We start from the raw sequence: 23,238 nt of genomic DNA, 5'->3' as shown, positions 1-23,238 counted from the left end.
GAGAATGCGTTACCTTGTTGCACCCTCTTGCTAATCTCCATGTCCAGCCTGTATTCTGTATTCATTCACTCCCCAGGTATTTGAAACTGTCAAACATTTCAAGGCTTTGACCACTAATTTTCACAATATCTTTTTCTTGTCTTTTTCCTCTTGATATCACCATGGTCTTGCTTTTCTCTGCACTGATTTTCATACCATACTTCCAATTTTTTTGTTCAGTGCATCAATTTGGTCATGGACCTCTTTGCTGTTTGTTCCTAAGATCACAATATCATCTGCAAATAGCAATAACTTCAACTTGCTCTTCCCATATGCTTCCTTTGTCTCCTTTATAATTTTATCCATAACCATTAAAAACAAAAGAGGTGACAGCAAACTCCTCTGTCTTAGATCAGTTTCATTTCTAAGCATTCAGTCTTTCCAAACAGAGTCTGAAGTCTGCTGACACAGTTGTACATTGCTTCTACCATTTCTACAGTTTGTGAACAAATCTCTTTTCGAGCATGGTTTCCCAAACCTTCTTCCTGGGAACACTATTCTATGCCTTATTTAGATCTATGAACATCATGACCATATCCTTTCCATATTCCCAATTTTTTTTTTTTGCTAGTTGCTTTACGTCGCACCGACACAGATAGGTCTTATAGCGACGATGGGACAGGAAAGAGCTAGGAGTGGGAAGGAAGCGGCCGTGGCCTATATTAAGGTACAGCCCCAGCATTTGCCAGGTGTGAAAATGGAAAACCACGGAAAACCATTTTTAGGGCTGCCGACAGTGGGGTTTGAACCTACTATCTCCCGAATACTGGATACTGACTGCACTTAAGCGACTGCAGCTATCGAGCTCGGTATATATATATATATATTTATTCCCAATTCCTTTCCATTAATTGCCTCAAGCTGAAAATTGGGACCACTTTGGATCTTTCACTTCTAAAGCCATACTGTTCATCTTGCAACTCTTCTTCTTTCTTCTCCTTCTCCTCTCTAATAACCTTTCCAGTATTTCTGCCACTTGTGACAATGTGATTCCTCTATAGCTAAAAGTTATCAGTTATCACACACTTTTTGGTCCCTTTCTGCAGTCTTCTGGCACACATTTCTGTTTCCATATGCACTTTAACAATCTGTACAGCCATTATAGTTCAATGAGTCCAGCAGCCTTTATTACTTTCACACTAATTTCATCCATCCCTAGTGCCTTCCCCATTTTCATTTTATGGACTACTAATTTCATTTCTAACATTGTTATATCATCTTCTACTGTTGAGTCATCACACCGTATTACTACCGTCTCCTCTGTACAATATCTCACATTCAGCAGTTTATCAAAATACTACTTCCATCTTCTCTTTATGTCTTGTCAACTCACCACCATCCTCTTTCATCAGCTTTTATAAACTCTTTCTTTCCTATTACTTTGTGTAATTCCATACAGCATTCTTTAACTGCCAGCTTCATCCATTTCCATCTTTTGTGTAAATTTATTCCAACTTTTCTTATCTTACAATTTTTTTATATTTCCTTTCATTATCAAGAAATTTCCTTCTTTTTTTAAAAAAAATCTCTACACCATTCTTGCCATGCTTTCTGCTTTTCTTTTGCCTTCTCTTTTCACCACTGTGTCTCCTTTTCTTCCACTTTTGTTGATGTTCTACCACAGGCACTCTCTGCCCAACTTAATAAAGTCCTTTAAAAGCTGGACCATTCATCTTCGACACTTCCTACTTCAGTGACTGGAATTTGTTGTTTCAGTGTCTCCAAAACTTCTTCCTGTAAATTCTTATCTTTTAATTTCCACACTTTTATTTTACTATCTCTTTATCTCCTTTAACTTTTCCATTTCTCCACTTTCATTTTTGCTATCACAACTCTGTGATCTCCATCGAATGCTTCTCCCGGTAAAGCTGTTACATCCATCAACTGTCTCCAATTTGTCCTTTCCACCAGAAAGTAATCAATTACTGATTTTATTCTTCTGTTACCCCAGCCATATCTTGTAATTTTCCTGCTGTTTTTCTTCTGAAACCATGTGTTGCCCACAATCATTCCATTCCTCTCACAAAACTGAACTATTTTCTCTTCTTCCTTTTCCCACATCTCTATGGTCCAATTAGTTATTCCTTTCCTTGTCTTTCACTTCCCTGTACATTTACGTCTCCCATTATAATCACTTCCATATCAGTTATTTCCTTTTCTAGTTTCTCCAGATTTCCTCAATATCCTCCTCTTTGTTCCCTGTCTGTGGTGCATACTTTTGTATGAAGTCCTTCACTTCATTCCTCATTCTCAGTCTAATTTTCATTATCCTGTCACTGATGCAGTGGCGAAGCGTGCTAGTATCCAGTTACCACTGGTAACAGTTTGAAAATATAAAAATCAAATATTCTTTAATACTAATATTTAATATTATTGTTTCTTCGCCTGGACGTGCCGCGAGAAATCTATTGCAGTAGATCATCACCATCAAAGCTGAGTGAGAGGCTGTTGCCAACTCCATGCAGTGGTTACGCTTTGAATCTCTTCTAACAGCTAGGCGAGTATAACTGTGCCTGCGCCAAGCAAGGCCCCTCTCCCCTTGACATTGAGCTGTAACCTGCTACATTCTCTTGTCATGTTACCACAATGGAAAGTGGATACGAAAGCTTATAACATCGGTGCTGAGCTGTTCTGTCCATTCTTTCTGTTGCGCTCAACATTGCATTGTTATATTGTTTTCTGTTATAATACGATGTGACTTTTCTCGTTAAAGTGTGAATTTATATTTACTACTACTAAAATGTTTTCATTGCTCCCCTGAAGGGGGAGGCGGGCCTCTTCGACAGTGACGCCATCTCTCAGGCCGGGAGATTTGTTAAGATGAAGGAGATTTTCAGAGAAGGTGAGGGGGTTGGTGGCCATGACCTATACTACGAACTTTCCTGGCATTTCCCTTAGTGCAAGAGAATGGAAAACCACGGAAGACCATTCTCAGGACAGCCGACGGTTGGGGCCAGCCGTGCGGTCCAGTCCTGACCCGTCTCCCGAATGCAGAGGTGTAGAGCCATGGTACAGTCATGGCCACCCCTCCTTTGCTTGGCTGGCTGGTCAGAGTGCACAGCTGTTGGACCACGGACTAACTGTGGCCACTTGAGAGCCGAGACCCACTCTGCATCTACCAACCTTTATATTTATGTTCGGTAGTGATAGCCTATAGGACTGCACAATGTATTAAACATTAAAATGAGTGCTGTTACTTCCACCTCGAAAATAAATGAGTTGGCGGGCCCAGAATATTCTTGTATAATAGAAAGCTTAATGAACACGCCCTTTTCGTTAGAACTTTTGAAGAAAAGAAAAACATAATTGGAAATGGTAGACCCACACCTTCTCTTAAAAATGTAGTCAAGGAATCGAAAAGAACAGTAGGCCTACGATATTTTTATGACTTGTGGTACATAGATATGGACTGGTTAAATGGTTGTGCAAGAATGAAAAAACTGTATTTTTGGCTGTGTGTTCCAAATTACTCAGGAAAGAATGCTTGGAATAAAGACAGTGCGGACAATTTATATAGTTTCAGAGTTTTAAGGAGATGCCATGAGGTGTCTCAAGCACACATCAACACTGTTGCTGATAAGATTCAGTTCGGAAGGTCCAGAATAGAGTACAGCTCACATAAAGTGAATGAACTAGCATAATGAGCTAGTAAAAAAATAACATATATTATCAGCACTTTAATAGATACTGTGTTTTCTTTCAAAGCAAGGATTACCTTTCAGTGGTCATCGACAAACTGAAGAATCTGATAACAAAGGTAATTACAGGGAGTTACTAGCATTAATTGCTAAGAAAGATGACATTTCGGCACCACTTAGAAACATCTACAGTTTTCTCAAACTTTCATCTGACATTCAAAATGATATTATTGACGCCCTAGCTACTTTTATGACCAGCAAAATTAAAGACTAGGTTAAGAAAGTAAACTTGATTTCTGTTATTTTGGATTAAAGTACATGTGTTTCTAACAGAGCACATCTCTCGACTGTATTTAGATATGTTAGTCCCGGAGGTGAAATTCAAGAGATTTTTGGGATTCAGTGGGGTAAGCGGTGACCGTTCTGCTGTTCCTCTCTCTAAACATCTCTTTAGAATGTTACAAGAATTTCAGTGTGGTGGAACTTTAGTAGCAGAGACATTTGATGGCGCAGCAGTGACTCGTGGTACATAGATATGGTTTGGTTATGTGGTTGTGAAAAAAAGAATTAACTGTACTGTTGGCCATGTATTCTATTTTCCTCAGAAAATAATGCTTGGAATAAAGACGGTGTGGATGATTTAGATACACTCTCAGAAGGAGTGTGGTAACACTTTTCAAAACGACACACGTCGCCACTGCACTGATGTATACTACAACATCCAACATCCAAAGTCTTCCTAGTTTTCAATTTATCAGGCCCATTCCATTTTTCACCTCTTGGCCACCACTCCAGTAAAGTGTATATCCTTTCCTCATTCTCTAATTTCCTATCCCCTTTCGTTTAACTATGGTTCATTGTGTGGGTTACTGTAGTCACGTCTTAGTTTGTGAACCATGGACAGCGGCTGAGTGACCTAGTAAGTGGTCCTGAGAGTCAGGATACAAGTTACTATGGAATGGGAGTGGACATCTTGGGCATATTCTGAGTCATGGCCTTCCTTGTGCTCAGGCGGCTAGGGCTATACAATCCACCGGTGGTCCCTAATCCATTAGAGGAGAGATCCTCATTTGGACTATGTGTAAGTACGGTGGCAGCGTGCTTCACGAATTTATCACAAATATTATAATAATATTTATAGATCCCCCTTTTCTATAAATATTATTATTATTTACATAGTTTACACCCATATTGGAGCACTTAAATCAAACCCAAATACATTTATGTTAACAAAGAATTAACTGAAGATTTAGCTTGCATCATCTTCTTCCTTTCCCAAAACTTCTTCATTCTGGCTGACCTGGCTGCCCTTTCTTCATCAGATATGACATATTGTTTGTGTTGTACAGTTTTTAATGACAATCTTATTTGTTTGTTCTTGAGAATCCTTTTTTCTTCTATATTTACAATTTGCTTCATTGTAATATTCAGCTCTTCAAAATCATTCTGAACTTCTTTAAAACAATTTTTTTTTTTACTTTCCCAAAAGTAATTAAATAGTTGTTTTATTATCCTATTATCATTTAATCTAGAAAGATGACAGAAAAAGGCAATTCTTCTTTTTCTCATCATATCTATTATAGATTCACTTTCCCTATAAACCACTGCATTAGGCAATAATCTCCATTGTCCGTCCACCTGATGTTTTTTTATTATTATAATATATGTGATATACGTCATCTTCAATACGGAACCAAAATGAGAATAGTTACTTGTAACTTCATGAATTTACCGAGCTCAGAACATTTTAAGCAAGCCTCGGACCTATGGGAGTAATGGAGTCCCACTCCCATTTGACAGGAGAGGGACTCCTAGGAAATAACTTGGCAAAAAAAATGGAATTCGATGGGGAGCTATCAATATGAATGGGGCTTATGGAAGAAAGAAAGTAGAACTGGCTGAGTCAGCAAAGAGGATGCATCTGGACGTCCTAGGAGTGATATTTGGTCAAGGGGAGATAACGAGGAAGAGATAGGAGATAATAAAGTGTACTTGATAGGTGTTAGAAAGTGAAGGGCAGAGTATGGGGTAGGGCTGTTTATCAGGAATACCACTTCACGCAACATAGTTTCTGTTAGGCACGTAAATGAGCGAATGATATCGGTAGATTTGGCAGTTGGAGGAATTAGGACGGGAAATGTCTCAGTGTAGTTGATGTAGTTGACAAGTTTTATGAAGCATTGACAGACATCATAGTCAGGGTCAACAGCAAGGATAGGACAGTGCTAATGGGCGATCTCAATGCGAAAGTTGGAAATAGAACTGAAGGATACAAAAGGGTGATTGGTAAATGTGAGGAAGATATGGAAGCTAATGGTAACGGGAAGTGTTTGCTGGACTTTTCTTCAAACATAAGGCTAATCACCGCTATACATGGGAGGCCAGGGGTACCAGATCCATCATAGACTATATCTTAACCGACTTCGAATTCAGGAAATCTTACATAAAATCAATTTCATGGTTGGTATAACACTTTAACAGATTCACAACTAAGTTGTTTTTTTTTTCCCCCACCTTGTCGATACATTAGTTGCTTAAGGCAACTTTTTGGTTAAAAGTGGTACATGTTTCGTATATTATTAACACCTTCAGCCACATAACACTGTTTAGATACTTTGTCAATAGATGAATTTTTCATCTAAACAGCATTATGTGGCTGAAGATGTTAATAATATACGAAACACGTACCACTTTTAAACAATAAGTTGCCTTAAGCAACTAATGTATCGACAATGTGGAAAATAAAAAATACTTAGTTGTGAATTCAGGAAATCTGTTAGGAATGTACAAGTTTTCCCAGGATTTTTTGATGATACAGACCATTATCTCATCTGTAGTGAACTAAGTATCTCTAGGCCTAGGATAGGGAAAGTGAAATCTGTCTGCAAACGAATAAGGGTAGAAATTAGACAGAAGTACATGGATATGATTAGTGAGAAGTTTCAAACAGTAGACAGTAAACAGGTTCAGGATACAGAAAGAGAATGGGCGATATACAGGAATACTGTATTAGAAACAGCAAGGGAATGCCTAGAAACAACTGTGTGTAAAGATGGGAAAAATCTTGGTGGAATGATGAAGTGTGAGCAGCTTATAAACATAAAAAGAAGGCTTATCAGAAATGGCTCTAAACAAGGGCCGATGCAGACAGGGAATTGTATGTAGATGAAAGAAACAGAGTGAAACAAATAGTTGTTGAATCCAAAAAGAAGTCGTGGGAAGATTTTGGTAATAACCTAGAAAGGCTAGGTCAAGCAGCAGGGAAACTTTTCTGGACAGTAATAAAGAATCTTAGGAAGGGAAAAAGGAAATGAACAGTGTTTTGGGTAATTCAGGTGAACTCATAATAGATCCCAGGGAATCACTGGAGAGGTGGAGGGATATTTTGAACATCATCTCAACGTAAAACAAAATCTTCCTAGTGGTGTTGCGAACAACCAAGCTCATGGGGAGGAGGAAAATGATGATGGTGAAATTACGCTTGAGGAAGTGGAAAGGATTGGTAAATAAACCCCACTGTCATAAAGAAGCAGGAACAGATGAAATTAGACCTGAAATGGTGAAATATAGTGGGAAGGCAAGGATGAAATGAAATGGTTTCAAAGTGTAGTAAGATTAGCATGAAGTGTTGGTAAGGTACCTTCAGACTGAACAAAAGCTGTAAATTCACCTATCTACAAGCAAGGGAACAGAAAGGATTGCAACAACTATCGAGGTATCTCATTGATTAGTATACCAGACAAAGTATTCACTGGCATCTTGGAAGGGAGGGTGCGATCAGTGGTTGAGAGGAAGTGTGGTATCAGACCACAGAGGGGCTGTCAGGATCAGATTTTCAGTACGCGTCAGGTAACTGAAAAATGCTACGAGAGGAATAGACAGCTGTGTTTACGTTTCGTAGATCTAGAGAAAGCGTAGGATACCGAGGGAAAAGATGTTCACCATACCGGGGGACTATGGAATTAAAGGTAGATTATTAAATTCAATCAAAGGAATTCATGTTGACAATTGAGCTTCAGTGAGAATTGATGGTAGAATGAGTTCTTGGTTCAGCATACTCACAGAGGATAGACAAGGCTGTAATCTTTCACCTTTGCTGTTCGTAGTTTACATGGATCATCTGCTGAAAGATTTAAAATGGCAGGGTGGCATTCAGTTAGTAGTAAGCAGTCTGGCCTATGCTGACGACTTGGTCTTAATGACAGATTGTGCTGAAAAGCCTGCAGTCTAATATCTTGGAACCTGAAAACAGGTGCAATGAGTATGGTATGAAAATTAACCTTTCGAAGACTAAATTGATGTCAGTAGGTAAGAAATTCAACAGAATTTAATGTCAAATTGGTGACACAAAGCTTGAACAGGCAGATAATTTCAAGTATTTACGTTGTGTGTTCTCACATGATGGTAATATAATAAGTGAGATTAAATCAAGGTGTAGTAAAGCTAATGCAGTGAGCTCGCAGTTGCGATCAACAGTATTCTGTAAGAAGGAAATCAGCACACAGACGAAACTATCTTTACATCGGTCTGTTTTCAGACCAACTTTGCTTTATGGGAGCGAAAGCTGGGTCAACTCAGGATATCTTATTCATAAGTTAGAAGTAACAGACATGAAAGTAGCGAGAATGATTGCTGGTACAAACAGGTGGGAACAACAGCAGGAGTGTACTCTTGAATAGGGAGATATTATAGTCTAAGTTAGGAATGAACTCGATGGATGAAGCTGTACACATAAAGCGGCTTCGGTGGTGGGGTCATGTGAGGCGAATGGAGGATACATTACCTAGCAGAATAATGGACTCTGTTATGGAGGGTAAGAGAAGTAGAGGGAGACCAAGACGACAATGGTTAGACTCAGTTTCTAATGATTTAAAGATAAGAGGTATAGAACTAAATAAGGCCACAGCACTAGTTGCAAGCAGAGGATTGTGGTGATGTTTAGTAAATTCACAGAGGCTTGTAGATTGCATGCTGAAAGGCATAACGGTCTATAATGATAATGTATGTATGTATGTATGTATGTATGTATGTATGTATGTATGTATGTATGTATGTATGTTTCGTTTAACTTTGCTCAACCCCATCATGTCTATATCCTCCTTCTCCATAAAATCCACTACTCCCTCTGCCTTTCCTGTCACGGTCATACGGCTGATTATGCTCACCTTCATGATGTTTGCTACTAGTCACCTATTTTTCACAGTTCCCCCACCACACAAGGAATTGTGTGTTGCTTGCAGGGTAAACCCTAACCTTTTTTGAGGAAAGTTTAGAAATACCATACTCATATTTATGCTATAATATAGGGTGTCATCACTCCCAGAGGCATTTTATACCTACAGCCAGGTGTAACTGTAGGTTGGTCCTCAGGAGTACAGATGCCTTTTGCAACTGCTTCACTGGAGTATAGACATCGCTGACAGGAGAAAGTTATTCAGTTTTTCTGCCATTGGGACTGGGATCCTCTTCCGTCATCTAAATCATTGACAATGTTCTCCTTTCTGGTGAATTTATGTGTCATTTCCTACACAAAGGCTTCAGATAGTCTCCAAAGGGTGGACTCATCCACCCATAGCCACTGGCTCCCCCTTTGGGTGTCATGTTTTGGAATGGACGCTTGACCCTTGACCACACAATTGCAGGTAGTACAGTGTGCTGTCACACAGCAGCAGGATGATCCCGACCAATTCCTTATGATGTCTAAGAAGCAAGAAAAATCTGCAGGGTCTCCTCTGATAAGGAAAGTGAAGTCATCTGCTGTACAAAGCTCACTTCAGAATGGTATCGTAAATATGTACGAGAAATTAAAAAAGGACAATCAGGCAGAAGGTATTGTGCCATTTCCATGTGGAACGAGGGCGACAGTACGAGTGACGACGGAGAATTCAAGGCCCGGAAACATGGCGCCGGAACAGTCTGGACCTGCATTCATCTATATACGTCGAGAACACAAGAAAGTGAACGTGAAGACAGACTTTATACTCATTTTTGAGTGCAAAGATGTATAAATAATGTATAAACAAGATGTATAATGTTAAATTTAAGCTGTGTGTAGATTATAAAGTGCATTATACAAGATGAAACCAAAGGAAATGCAAACAGGGTAATGTCATGTAAAGTAAAATATCACGAGTTGATAAGATTGATGGTGATATAGATGTTGATTCCCATAGGGAATCTGAAATATTTGTCCTGAATGAGCAAATTTATAACACCAATATAAATGGTCCGTTATTGGACATTATAAATTTTCCAGCTAGCTCATTCTTGGTTGCCAGCGTTTCGCCCTCGTGTGCTAGGGTGGGCTCATCAGTTGGTACCTAGCACACCTACCAATACGCTGGCTAGTGCATACCGTGGAGGCCACTGCGTAGGCTAACTGGAGCCACCGGCAGTGCCAATGCACTAAGAGACTTTGTCTCATCACTAAAAATTGATGCCTGCTTGGCCATCAGATGATATAGATGTTGATTCCCATAGGGAATCTGAAATATTTGTCCTGAATGAGCAAATTTATAACACCAATATAAATGGTCCGTTATTGGACATTATAAATTTTCCAGCTAGCTCATTCTTGGTTGCCAGCGTTTCGCCCTCGTGTGCTAGGGTGGGCTCATCAGTTGGTACCTAGCACTAGCCAGCGTATTGGTAGGTGTGTGTGCTAGGTACCAACTGATGAGCCCACCCTAGCACACGAGGGCGAAACGCTGGCAACCAAGAATGAGCTAGCTGGAAAATTTATAATGTCCAATAACGGACCATTTATATTGGTGTTATAAATTTGCTCATTCAGGACAAATATTTCAGATTCCCTATGGGAATCAACATCTATATCATCTGATGGCCAAGCAGGCATCAATTTTTAGTGATGAGACAAAGTCTCTTAGTGCATTGGCACTGCCGGTGGCTCCAGTTAGCCTACGCAGTGGCCTCCACGGTATGCACTAGCCAGCGTATTGGTAGGTGTGCTAGGTACCAACTGATGAGCCCACCCTAGCACACGAGGGCGAAACGCTGGCAACCAAGAATGAGCTAGCTGGAAAATTTATAATGTCCAATAACGGACCATTTATATTGGTGTTAAGATTGATGGTGGCGACACCTATGTATCGATAGGCATTGATATGTTCTTAAGATGAACTTGTACATCTACGGTTATATACTTCTGTTCCATGTCTTTGTTCTAATGAGAAAGGCGGACTACAGATGTGTGTCGTTGTTGGCTTGTTGTCGATGTATGTGACGCCCAAAAAAGGTCGTCGTTAAAGCAAGCAAATTGTGAGAGTATATTGGTGGAAGTCTAGGTGTATACAATCTTAGTCGTGAAAAGGAGTCGTAATATGCGACATATATTATGAATTTGTGTTAATATTGGCAAATTGTGATGAAATACTGGCAGTTATACAGAGCCAAGCCATTACCTGGAAATCAATGCTGTACTTGAGAAGTTAATATCGGTATCTTGTGAATAATTACTTATATCCTGGAGTGTATGCATTGTTGAATATACTAATGATTGTGTGTGAATCTGGTAAACTAATGCTAGATTGTTTCAGGTGTGATCTACTCGAGAATGTAATAATGATTCGGAAAATGAATCCAGGTAATAATAATATGGAGAGTTAAAATGTGAAAGCGGGTTCCAGTCGAGACAATGGCATGGTTATGGGGAAGGATTACCTAGACCATGCGCTACCCAAAACCCTTGTCTGCAAGTCAGTAAACATCCACTCATTTATAAATGCATTTTCATGGTTGATTTTGTTGCATTTCTTAGTAGCTATAATGTAAGATGGGAGTGTTAAGACATGCCCTGAAGTAGTTCGTTGAGACATGAGAATAGGTGCACAATAAGCGATTTGATACTGAATTATTTGGCATGTAGCAATTTACATACGCGTTTGGTGACATGATGTTATAAATTTCACGGTATTATGTGCGTGAGTGATTATTTATGGAAGTGAGTCGACGTTGGCATTGTTTACATTAAGTTGTATGATAATTACTGTGAGGTTTGCGGGCTTATGTGAGCATATGTGACGTGTTAAGGTATAATCTAAGCATATCTATAGTTTGAAATAAATGCAGGCAATGCACGGGTAATGGAGATGTGATTTGTTGCATATAATGTGGTAGTGAACTTCGTGAATTCAAGGGCGAATTATCCGTCAAGTAATTATCACAGCATGTTTATTATGATTATGATGATAAGCAAGAAACTACGGCATATCGTGGCATTAGAGAAGACATTATGCAGGTAAGTAATACAATTATTGTGAAGCTGCGAGTGATAATAATAATATGAGACGATGTGATATGAATATATAAATAATGATGTGCATGCGAAGTGAATGTTAAGTGCCTGCAATGTTGATATTTATGGTGGTAATTAATAAGTCAGTGCTATATGATACTGTGATATGCTAATGAAGCTTGTGGTTAGCTCATGTGTTCTTTAATGATTCTTATAGTGAAATGTGCTGTGTAATGAAAGTCACGGAATTAATCTGAGATGTGGTATTGAAAATTCACCATGTAATCCACCATGGAGAGCGTGCCATTCAGGTGTGTTGTGTTTGCTTTGGAATCAAACAATGTTAACGGATATGTATATTACATGTGTAAGTGTATATTGAGATTGTAATGCTGATGATTACTAACTACGAGGCTATGTCGACTATTATGATTCAATTTATTGTCACGACGTCATGATTACCGTATTTGATATTTACATTTCGTTATTATGCTTTTTGACCGATACGGCAGCGATATGCTTGCGGCATATAGGGAACTTACCACACACATGGCTACGAGGATGTGTACCATGATATCTGTTAGGTTAAGAGTAGCACTTCATGGACATAGTAATTAATCATATGTAGTGTAGATATCATGTGATGCTTTGATTTCATACGTGAGTGTAAATATTTCTTGTTGATATGTGTGTTGTTCCCTCATCATCCATATCATCCATTATTGCTAGGTTAAAATGACCCTCGAAGGTATGTGTGAGGATAGGTGTGCAGTTATTGTTACGTTAAGACGACCTGATGTCGGGCAGCAGCGCCATCAGTATCGACTTGATGCACAGAGCAATTCATGCTCAAGATGGGTCAAGAGCGGGGAGCCTCAAGCATCACCAGAATGACTGGTTTTTCGGTTGTGGTACTGCGGTGTGGAAGAGAGAGGGACCTCACTACACTATTATTCCCATGAACACTATCATGATAGCTGCTTTAAATGGATCTAATTCGTCATGAGACCCGGCTGACAACCGGCGCTTTTGCGGTTCCAGGCTGCAAAGTGTGAAATGTGCTACTGGGCATGTGCATGTAGGCAACCAGGCTGCATATGCGAAATTTGCGACTGGAAGAACAAAGCAGAATGTGGGTACTTGGAATGTGAGAGGACTTTTAGCTTCAGGAAAACTTCTCCTGATAATACAAGAGCTGGAAAGGTATAATATAGGAGTGGCGGGGCTAAGTGAAACTCACTGGAAAAACAATGGCCATTTTAGGAGTGGTAATCATTGGGTCTACTTTTCTGGAAATGAAGAAAAAAGCAGTAACGGGGTCGCAATTGTGATCACTGACAAACTGAATGGCCTAGTGAAAGGATATAAACCTGTTAACGATCGCATTATAACACTAAGTCTCAAATGCAAGCCACTTTCAATCAACATCATTCAGGTTTATGCCCCAACAGCGGATGCATCTGATGAAATAATCGACCGCTTCTATAAAGATCTCGATGCTACTGTTTCAGCTTTTCCAAGCAGAGAAATAACTATTGTTATGGGAGACTTCAATGCCAAAATTGGTTCAACACAACACGATGAGCATGTCAGAACATCGATAGGAAGATACGGAATTGGAGAAAGAAATGAACGGGGGAACAGGCTTCTTGAGTTTGCAATTCAAAACAGGTTCACTATAACTAATACAGTCTTCAAGCATCACATACGGCACATGTACACGTGGACATCGCCTGATGGTCAATATAAAAATCAGATTGACTATATTTTGATCAGTTCAAGATGGAGGTCTTCTGTAATGGACACCAAAACTTGTCCAGGTGCAGTATGTGGCAGTGATCATCAGCTTCTTAGAACAGAAATAAGAATAAAATTGCAAACACCAGTTAAAAGATCACACAGGATACCACAAGTAGTTAATATGTCGTCTTTCAAGGAATCATTGGCGCGAAGAGCCTCCATATTACAGGATCCAATAACAACTGCAGAAGGGTTGTGGAATGTGACAAAAAACTGGATAGAGTCCTCTTTGAATGAATCTCGAGTACCAAATACTAGAAGGCAACAGTGGATATCTGACTTGAGCCTTCAGCTTGTAGAAGAAAGAAGGTGCCTTAAAAAATCTGGCATTAACACTAAAGAAAAAAGAGAGCAAATGTCTGATCTTGATAGAAGGATTCAGTCTTCTTGTAGAAGAGATAAGAATAATTTCCTTAGTAACATTTGTTTTGAGATTGAAGACCATGCAAATCAAAACCACAGCAAGGATCTTTTTGACAAAATTAGAATAATCACTCGAGAATTCAAGCCATATTCCTGGAATATACAGAACTCAAAGGAGGATGATGTTGTGGATATAGAGAATGTTCTGGAAACATGGAGATTATACTGCCAGGATCTGTACAGTGAACAACGTAATGCACAAGACCAAGTGAAGATAGACAAGCAGTCAGATCCTGAACCTGACATCCTCCGAGATGAAGTAGAAATGGCTTTGAAAATGCTGAGAACTGGAAAAGCGTGTGGACCTGATGGAATAAGTGCAGAAGTCTTGAAAGCTACAGATGGTGCTGGAATTGAAATGCTGTTGAAAATCTGCCAAGCAATATGGAATTCTAGAAGATGGCCCGAGGAATGGGTACAGTCAATTTTTGTCCCAATCCACAAGAAAGGATCGAGGAAAAAATGTGAAAATTATCGCTTAATTGCTTTGATTTCACATGCCAGTAAAGTTATGCTACATATCCTGCACAAGAGACTCCGGGAATTTCTAGAGTATCAAATTCCTGAAGTCCAGACTGGATTTATGAAAGGAAAAGGTACTCGAGAACAGATCTTAAGCCTAAGACAAATCATAGAAAAGGCTAGAGAATTCAATGTTCCGGTATATCTGTGCTTTATTGACTACCAGAAGGCCTTTGATACTGTCAAATGGAACCATCTTTGGAAAATTCTGGATGACATGGGTTTGCCACTCCATTTTATTGATCTCCTCAAGTCCTTGTATAAGGAAAATACAGCCACTGTGAAGATTCAAAACAAACAGTCTCAGCAGTTTCGTACAAGGGCTGGAGTTCGCCAGGGATGTATCCTGTCACCGTTACTTTTCAATATCTATGGTGAATATGCAATGAGAACTGCATTAGAAGGCTGGGACAAAGGGTTTTAAATTGGGGAATGCAAGATCAACAATTTGAGATTTGCTGATGACACCACCTTGATAGCATCATCTGAAGAGGAGTTGACAGAGCTGATCAAGAGAGTAGAGGAAGCAAGCCTAGAAATTGGATTACGCCTAAATCGACAGAAAACCAAAGTCATGATTGTTGATCGTAAGAACAACAACAACAGTCCACATATCAAACAGATTGGAGGATGTGAAGTTGTACATCAGTATGTATACCTAGGCTCCTTACTATCCAATTCTGGTGGTTCCAAAGATGAAATAAAGCGCAGAATTGAAATAGCAAAGGTAGCAATGATCCGTCTGCGGAAGATCTGGAAAGATAACAACATCACCATTAAGACAAAAAAGAAGCTTGTTGAATCTCTGGTCTTCTCAGTCTTCTTGTATGGCGCAGAGACGTGGACCATCCTCAAACGTGATCGTGAACGGATAGAAAGCTTCGAAATGTGGTGCTGGAGGAAAATGTTAAGGATTCCTTGGACAGCTCATCGCCTGAACACATCAATCCTGAACCAACTTCAGATAAAAGTTTGTCTATCGTGTAAGGTCTCTCAACGAATTGTACGCTACTTTGGACATATAATGCGCCGAGATGGTAGTCTACAAAAGCTGATTGTTGAGGGTAAAGTCCAGGGAACCAGATAACGAGGACGAATACCAACGCGATGGATTGACATGGTGAACGGCCCCCTACAGTGTTCTCTCAGAGTAACCACATTGAAAGCTTTAGATAGGGAAGAATGCGGAGTATGGTTCATCGGCTGGAGGGCTGAATATTATGATAGTCACGACGCCTCAGTCATGAGGCAAAACGAAGAAGAAGAAGAAGAAGAAGAAGAAGAAGAAGAAGAAGAAGAAGAAGAAGTGATCATTTAATTTCAGTTTAGGTCAATCAATCCTTGAAAAGGCATTATTGGGTGGACCCATTCGACGTAAATAAATATAAAACTTCTTACAAATATACGCCATGTATGGTATAAAATATGACACAAATGTATCAAAGACAATGCAATTAAGCAAAGAGCAAAAAGGTTGTTTCATTCAGACAGAACATGCACAATGAGATCTCAAAATGGTTATCAATCTGAAGGTTAATATTAATTAATCGGTATTGTGAGCTTGTGTTTGTATTCACAACTAGCTTTTGGGAAATGATAATTACATATGTACCCGATGCATTTACTGGACGTATTACAAAATGGCACCTACGGAAGATAGAGGCCAGCCAAGGCAAAGAAATGTGTAGTAGGATATCGATACTTATATATGTCAGAAGGCCATGACTAACTTAAACCTACCACTATGAAGGCGGTGTACAATGGTGTAGAATCGATAGAATTGTTTTTAAAAAATAAGAAGGGTCAATCGGATTATTATAAAAACTGACTTAAAAAATTGACCTCGTAAGGATAAGACTTCCTGAACATCGCTCTAAAAAAATAAGCAAGATTTGCGGTATCTAACGTGAATTTTAAGCTCAGAGGTCGGTAATATTGAAGAAAACGAAGAGATAAACGTTGAAATACAGTAAAGAAGAAATAAAATCCAGAAATTTCGAAAAGGTCGTCAAAATACTTAGACGCAAAATCGTTCGGAAACAAGAAGTTGATTGAGTCGCGAGAGCTTGAAATTGAACTATATTAAGTGGAAATAATAGCAACGATAGCCTAAATAAAGAGGCAATCATTATAAAAATATATATACTTCGCAGAACCATGATGAATTCACATTTTCCAGTATCGATGGATATTGTCTACTGTGTTCCTGAACAGATAATGGCTTGCTAAATCGGCACAGACCAACCTGGAGGGAGATGTCATCCTGGCAGTTAAAAACCACCCGACCCGTGTGGAGGAGGTCACTCTACCCGAGATACCAGTGATGGAGAACCTGCCCAGTTCTCAATCCAAGGCCTGTGACCAGACCGAAGAGCAACTAAGGCCCGAGATATTGAATGGCGAGCTAAGTAACAGTATTAAGTAGTATAATTTCTTATGTAGAGTATTACCAGTATATGCAATAGATCTGAATAGCCTAAACGTGAGATAATTAAGTGTGCAGTGAATACAAGAAAGTGCAGTGTGAAATATTTAAGACGATATCTCGTGACAGATTGGTAACGTATTTACTATATCATCTTATCCAAGGAAGTAAGAATACGAATTTAAAAGTGTGACGTAGTGTAACATATGTTTCATAGAATTCCGGTTAGTTAGATCCATGAATGATGTAATACCAGTCAAACCCAGTTTACGTCACAGAGGGACGCATGTTTGAATTGGTTAAGTTAAATTACCATACTCTTTGCTGTGTTATTATATTGAAAAAAAAATAGATACTGAATTTAGGGTTATATGTTAAATTGTATGACAAAATGCGTTTTGAGGAACGAATTCTGCGCTATTGGAGTGATACGTATCGTTGTGTTTAATTAATATTGGAGGTTAAACGCAATAATTATAGATGTTAAATGAATTAAATATGGGTTGAAACGAAGGTTAGTAATGAAATAATGAAGTATATATGATACTTTAAATGTATTATTGCGCAGATTAACAGGAAGTAAAACGTATATATATATATATATATATATAATGTGCGATATAGGAGCACAAGTAAAGCGACTACGGAATATAAGTATGCCCCAGGGAGGAACTATAGCAAGGTATGGACAATAAAATTACGCATATTTTAATGAAGTGTGAAAGTGGTTTGACTATTATAACAACCGGTGATGAGTATATGAATGCATGACTGTGTCGTATTCTGAATGAATGTTAATGGCGTGGAAGATCAAACTAGGATGTAACTAGTATGGTTATGTAGTGTTGAAATATCTTAATGTAGGCACTTGCACATCCATATATGAAAAAATACTTATTGGCTACGTGCATATTGAACTGGAATACGTTACATAAGAAATTATATAGCTAGAGTAGGGAAATTATTTGAGATTTACGTAGGATATCATCGATGCTTTATTAATCTGAAATATTATTAGAGCGAATATTTAGCTAGGAGCCATACTTAAGTGGCAATTGGACCGAGAAGCTTAGTGCGTCATTCAATATTTCATTTTCTTCACTGTAGTCTGCACCAACGAACTCAGATAATTTTCAATGTAACTTAGGTCACTGATATTAGTATTCAGAACACTTTTATTCTTATTCAGTTCATTTCCACGATAATTTGAACAATATAATGATTGTATTTTTTATGAGGGTGTATATTTAACACCGTGAGTGATGGAATAATTTACTGATATACCGAATTTTGACCATGATCAGAAGACTATGATATACTGTATACTTAAATGACCAGATGTAAATTTTAATAGGAAGATGAAACAAAGCAACAATTCATTTCAGGAATACGAAACCCAGAATGTTAAGATATGAAAACTTAGTTTAGGAATAAGCCAGCGCTGACTTAGAATATTTGATTTAGGAATTAGAATATTTATTTATTAGGTTGACAATTGGAAGATCATGAGCAATATTTGACATTAACCATTTCTTTCGCAAGTCTTGATAATTTAATAAATGTGTTTCTTGATTGATTTTTTTATAGAATGGAATGAGTTTTCATTTGTAATGGTAGTCTGTAGTTATACTTAGTGAGTAAGGTTCTCGTTATGCAGATGTGTTTGTCGAAAGGTTGACTGAAGTTTGCGTACGCGAAATCCACTACTGAGCGTTGAATTACGTAATGCTGGACCGCATATGGTGTCATTATTTTCTCTTTGAACGCACGTTAAACTAAAACATAGAAAAATTAACCATTTTTCTGGAGGCATGAATACCCTGAGATATGTAACTGACTAGTTGGGAAAAATACTGTGGTCACCCTGACCCGTAGGGTGCACATAAAACCGATATCACTGCATTATGTTGAGGTAGAGACAGATCAATGATTGGTTTCGATTGCAATGATTACATGTGTTGGAAGGTTTGGTTTCGTCTTAGCTTAGATAAGGATATTTCATTGAATAAACGGAATCCAATCCAGAATATCTCCATTCTTTCATTAGTAATTAGCTATAATAGGGAGTATAGGTGAGTTATCGATGGATTTGAAGCCATATTACACAGGCACGTCAAGAAATCAGAAAGATACTCCACAAATTAGACTTGAGAAACCTCGTCACCCGATAGGATTCCTAACGCGACCTCCCGCAAACGACGTGATTCACCACCGTTCAAAGTCAGGAATTCGAACCATCAAAATTATGCACCAATCCAAACATCCTAGCTAGCTGTGGTACCGCGACTCTCTGAAATAGCCCTCACAACAAGAAGAACCCGTCAAGACCCTGAGTGTAGAGCGCTCCGTGCTGCAAGAGGAGGGCATATTATGAACCTCAATGATACAGCAATCAAATCACAATTGCTATATTAGTGGGGTAAGACTTTATTTTAATCTCATTTCTAAGTACATTTCCAACAAAGAGAATCAGACAAAACTAAAGGAAGTTTCAACTTTCATAATCAACCTAACCTAACAGCACCAAACATTTAAAGCGTTATTTTTGACTTCATGGTAGTAATGTTTGCAGACATATCCCTTCTGTATTCTTATTGATTTACAGAATATATATGTATGTAATATATTTGATTGTCTATATTATTACAGCATGGATTCATTACAGTCAAGAGAGTAATAAAGAACTCAAAATTTTTAATTCCTCAGTGAGCTTGAAAACTGACCCAATTTCTGTTGATTTAGTTTGACTCATTAGCAACTCTGTGTGTTTCCTGGGTTTCCCTAATGTGGTAAGTTTGAAGATATACCCAGCCTGCAAATTTAAAATATGTTTCACAATTTTTCTCCTTCACTCCTTATTAAAGAAAGAGAGGGAAAGAAATAAAGAATAAAATCATAATCAAGCAAAAGAAAGAAAGAAAGAAAGAAAGAAAGAAAGAAAGAAAGAAAGTAAAGACAGATACATGCTAAGTAAGTTCTCCCTCTTTTGAACATTAAAAAAAAAAATCATACAATTAACAAGTCTCTTATTTTAAGCAGATGGTTATAGTAATATGTGCACCAAAATAAAGGCAGGAAATGTATAAAGTTAAACTAAGTGAGGGAAAGAGCATGTGTTTTATCCGTAGTTCCTAAGTGAGCTTGAAAACTGACTTGATTATTAAAACTGTGATTGATTTCACACGGCAGTACGATTCCTAGGAAAATTCAAGGTGGTGTTGTGTAAGACCTATTTTGTCCCTGTTCTGACATATAGAGTAGAAACATGGACTACAAGATTCAGAGAGGAAAGCAAGATCTAGGGAGTGGAAATGAAGTTCCTTATAAGCATTGTTGGGAAGACTAAGAAGGACTGTACGTGCAACACAGAGATATGGGAAACGCTGAGGATAGAGAAGTCACAAAATATGATTGAAGTGATTTGGCCCTGTTGGCAACCCTTAGAGCAAGGATGGAATGGAAAAAGTGACTGGAACAAAACTATGGGGGAAACCAGGGAAGAGATGGGTAACCAAATGAGAGGAAGCACTGGAAAGTAGATGTGTGAACTGGCCCAAAGAGTTCAGAGAAAAATGATGGGAGAGGCAGAGGTGATGGTTACTGATCCATTACCCACCCAGTAAGGAGTCAGAGGAAGAAGAATAAGAAGAATAAGAAGCAGCCTTAACACTTCACAACTTCAACATGTGTATTATTACAGTATTTTCAAAACACAGAATATTGCCAAGAACAAGGTGGAGTATTCACATTGCTGGAAGAAAGTTTAATTTTCCATAATCCAAGCACAATGAAAATCTCAGTCTTATCCTAGTACTCACAAGAATGAAAGAGTTAGACGAAGTATTACATACCACCATACATGAAATTCAAAGGCAGAGCAAATAATTTTGACGTCATAATCAGAAGGATTCTATTTGATATACACTTAATTTCAAAATGGAGAAAGCCTTATTAAACTCTTAATTTAAAACACTTAGAATTTTACAAAAATTTATTGCATAGTTCTTTCCCAACAATGAGAGAATTAACAATAAATACAATGGTAAAATGACCTAAAATACATCTGGTACAATTCTTTGAATATTACAATCCATGCTAATTCTTGGTAATTTTTAATTTAAAAAAAATAACTGTTAGCTTCTTCAGTCTGCCAAAATTAATTTTTAATAAGTAAATTTATAATAAACTACCTGAAAAAGAACAACTTCATTAATATAGAATGACATGAATGGGAGCAGGTAGGGACTCTCTTCCGAGACAGCCCAGCCCAGGGAGTGGCGCCCCTGCCTATGAGAGTCCCAAAGCACACTGACCTGGTGTGTAACATTTGGTAAGAAAAAAAGAAGACAACGACGACCATGACGACGATGATACTCTGGTAAGGTCATCTCGATTTCCATTATTGCAGCTCACATTAAGGTTACAGTAGTTTGTTTTGGTAATATTTGGTGATTTTAATATGTAACTAGTTAAGTAGACAGCAGTGATGAGACATGAGCCATTCTTAGGGCAGACATATTTTCTTCTATGGAGACAAACCTTATATGATTCCATGTACACAATTAACATCAAAAGATTTAAGAGCACATAATAACATCACTGTTAAAAATACAAATTATGAATTTATTCCAAAATACCTACTATTTTATAAGAAAATATTACAATTAAGATAAACAATGTTCACCAAAAATTCTACTTACTTCACTTCATTTTCCTTAGGATGATATCCTCTTTTATTAAATTCATTGTGAATGCACAGTCTGACATGTCTTTCCTCCAAAGGCAGAAATGGAATATAATGGTCTATCAGACTACTTTCAATTGTTTCACTCTTGTAAAATCCCCCTGCAATTTGACAAAAATTAGTATAAGTTCCAAAAGTTTCCTGTTTCAGTTACTATTACAGTAATTAACAGGGCTGTATCTACATAAATACTGTACATGTTTGTTTCCACATAAAAATTAAAGTTTCATTATATGTTTAAAAATCAGGATATTTGGAGTGATTTAAGGCACATTTGAGTTTGAGGACAGGAACATAAACAATTTTTCCTCACGTGTTGTAGCAAAAGTCTCACTTTCCAGGATGGGTTTGTCACATTTAGAAGAATGTTCTATTCTTTTAGGGGCATGTGTAGTAGCAGAATCAAGAATTCTCTTCTTCTGATACTCTTTGGATCTACTTTATTCAACTCTAGGTATTCTAAAAGATGTCAAGCTTGTGGAAATGTTTTGGTACATAATATTACTTCCTCCTTGAAGAAAGAAAGAAAGAAAGAAAGAAAGAAAGAAGCGGATTCCACTGGTCCAGTAGTCGATCCAAACATCTACCTCCTCCTCCTTTTCTTTATGGGGCATCTAAATATTAGTTTCTAATCAGCGTTGACCTCTAAGATCTTTTGCTACCATGTTTTTCCTTCATTCCCACCTAGATATACCTGCTCCCTTCACAAAGCTGCAGGTTGTTCTTATTGGGTCTTCTTGGATTTTTTCTCTCTCTTCACCTGGTAGTCCTAGAATGGAGAGTCTGATTCTACCCAGTGCCTCACATTCGAAAAGTATGTGTTCAGCTGATTCCTCTGCTTCATTGCATTTCCTACATATATTGTCTCACATTACTCCAATTCTATGTATGTGTTTTTTCAGATGGCAGTGTCCTGTCAACAGTCCTACTACCCATCTTATATTTTCTTTGCTGAGTTTCACAGTTCTTTAGTATGCTTCTTGTTTGGTCCTTTCCTTTCCAGGCCTGAATCCTGGAATATTTTTCCAGTTTTCCATTTGTTTCTTTTGTACCCATTTTCCTATGTAGTATCGGGCTTGTCCATAGGAAAACCCGCATACAGGTTCTAGGCCAACAAAATGTGTTTCTGCCCCTTTCCTGGCCAGTTTATCTGCCTTTTCATTTCCTTCTATACCTGCATGCCCTGGTACCCATATTATTTTGACAATGTTGTATTTTGAGAGCTTCAGGAGAAGTGAGTGGCAATACCAGACAATTCTGGATATTATCTAGTGCCTTAATGGCCGCTTGGCTGCCCGTAAAAATGAAAATGTTCTTATTCCTATAGTTCATTTTCAGATTTTCTTCAAGAAATGCTGTGATAGCTATTATTTCAACTTGAAAGACTGTAATG

The 23,238-nt window shown here is 38.1% G+C and overlaps 1 protein-coding gene across 3 annotated transcripts in view; it reads right to left on the bottom strand.

The window, feature by feature from the left end:
* LOC136862098 (torsin-1B) overlaps positions 1–23,238 on the bottom strand; it is a 223,522-nt gene that overhangs the window by 8,337 nt on the left and 191,947 nt on the right. For all 3 annotated transcript variants that reach the window (XM_068225565.1, XM_067138862.2, XM_068225566.1), the window contains exon 5: positions 21,802–21,946. In XM_068225565.1, the coding sequence (XP_068081666.1) occupies positions 21,802–21,946 (145 nt within the window). The remainder of the gene's footprint in view (positions 1–21,801; positions 21,947–23,238) is intronic.

This window comes from Anabrus simplex, chromosome 1 (assembly GCF_040414725.1).
Source record: "Anabrus simplex isolate iqAnaSimp1 chromosome 1, ASM4041472v1, whole genome shotgun sequence".
Classification (NCBI taxonomy): domain Eukaryota; kingdom Metazoa; phylum Arthropoda; class Insecta; order Orthoptera; family Tettigoniidae; genus Anabrus; species Anabrus simplex.
This window is presented reverse-complemented; position numbering and strand designations above follow the sequence as displayed.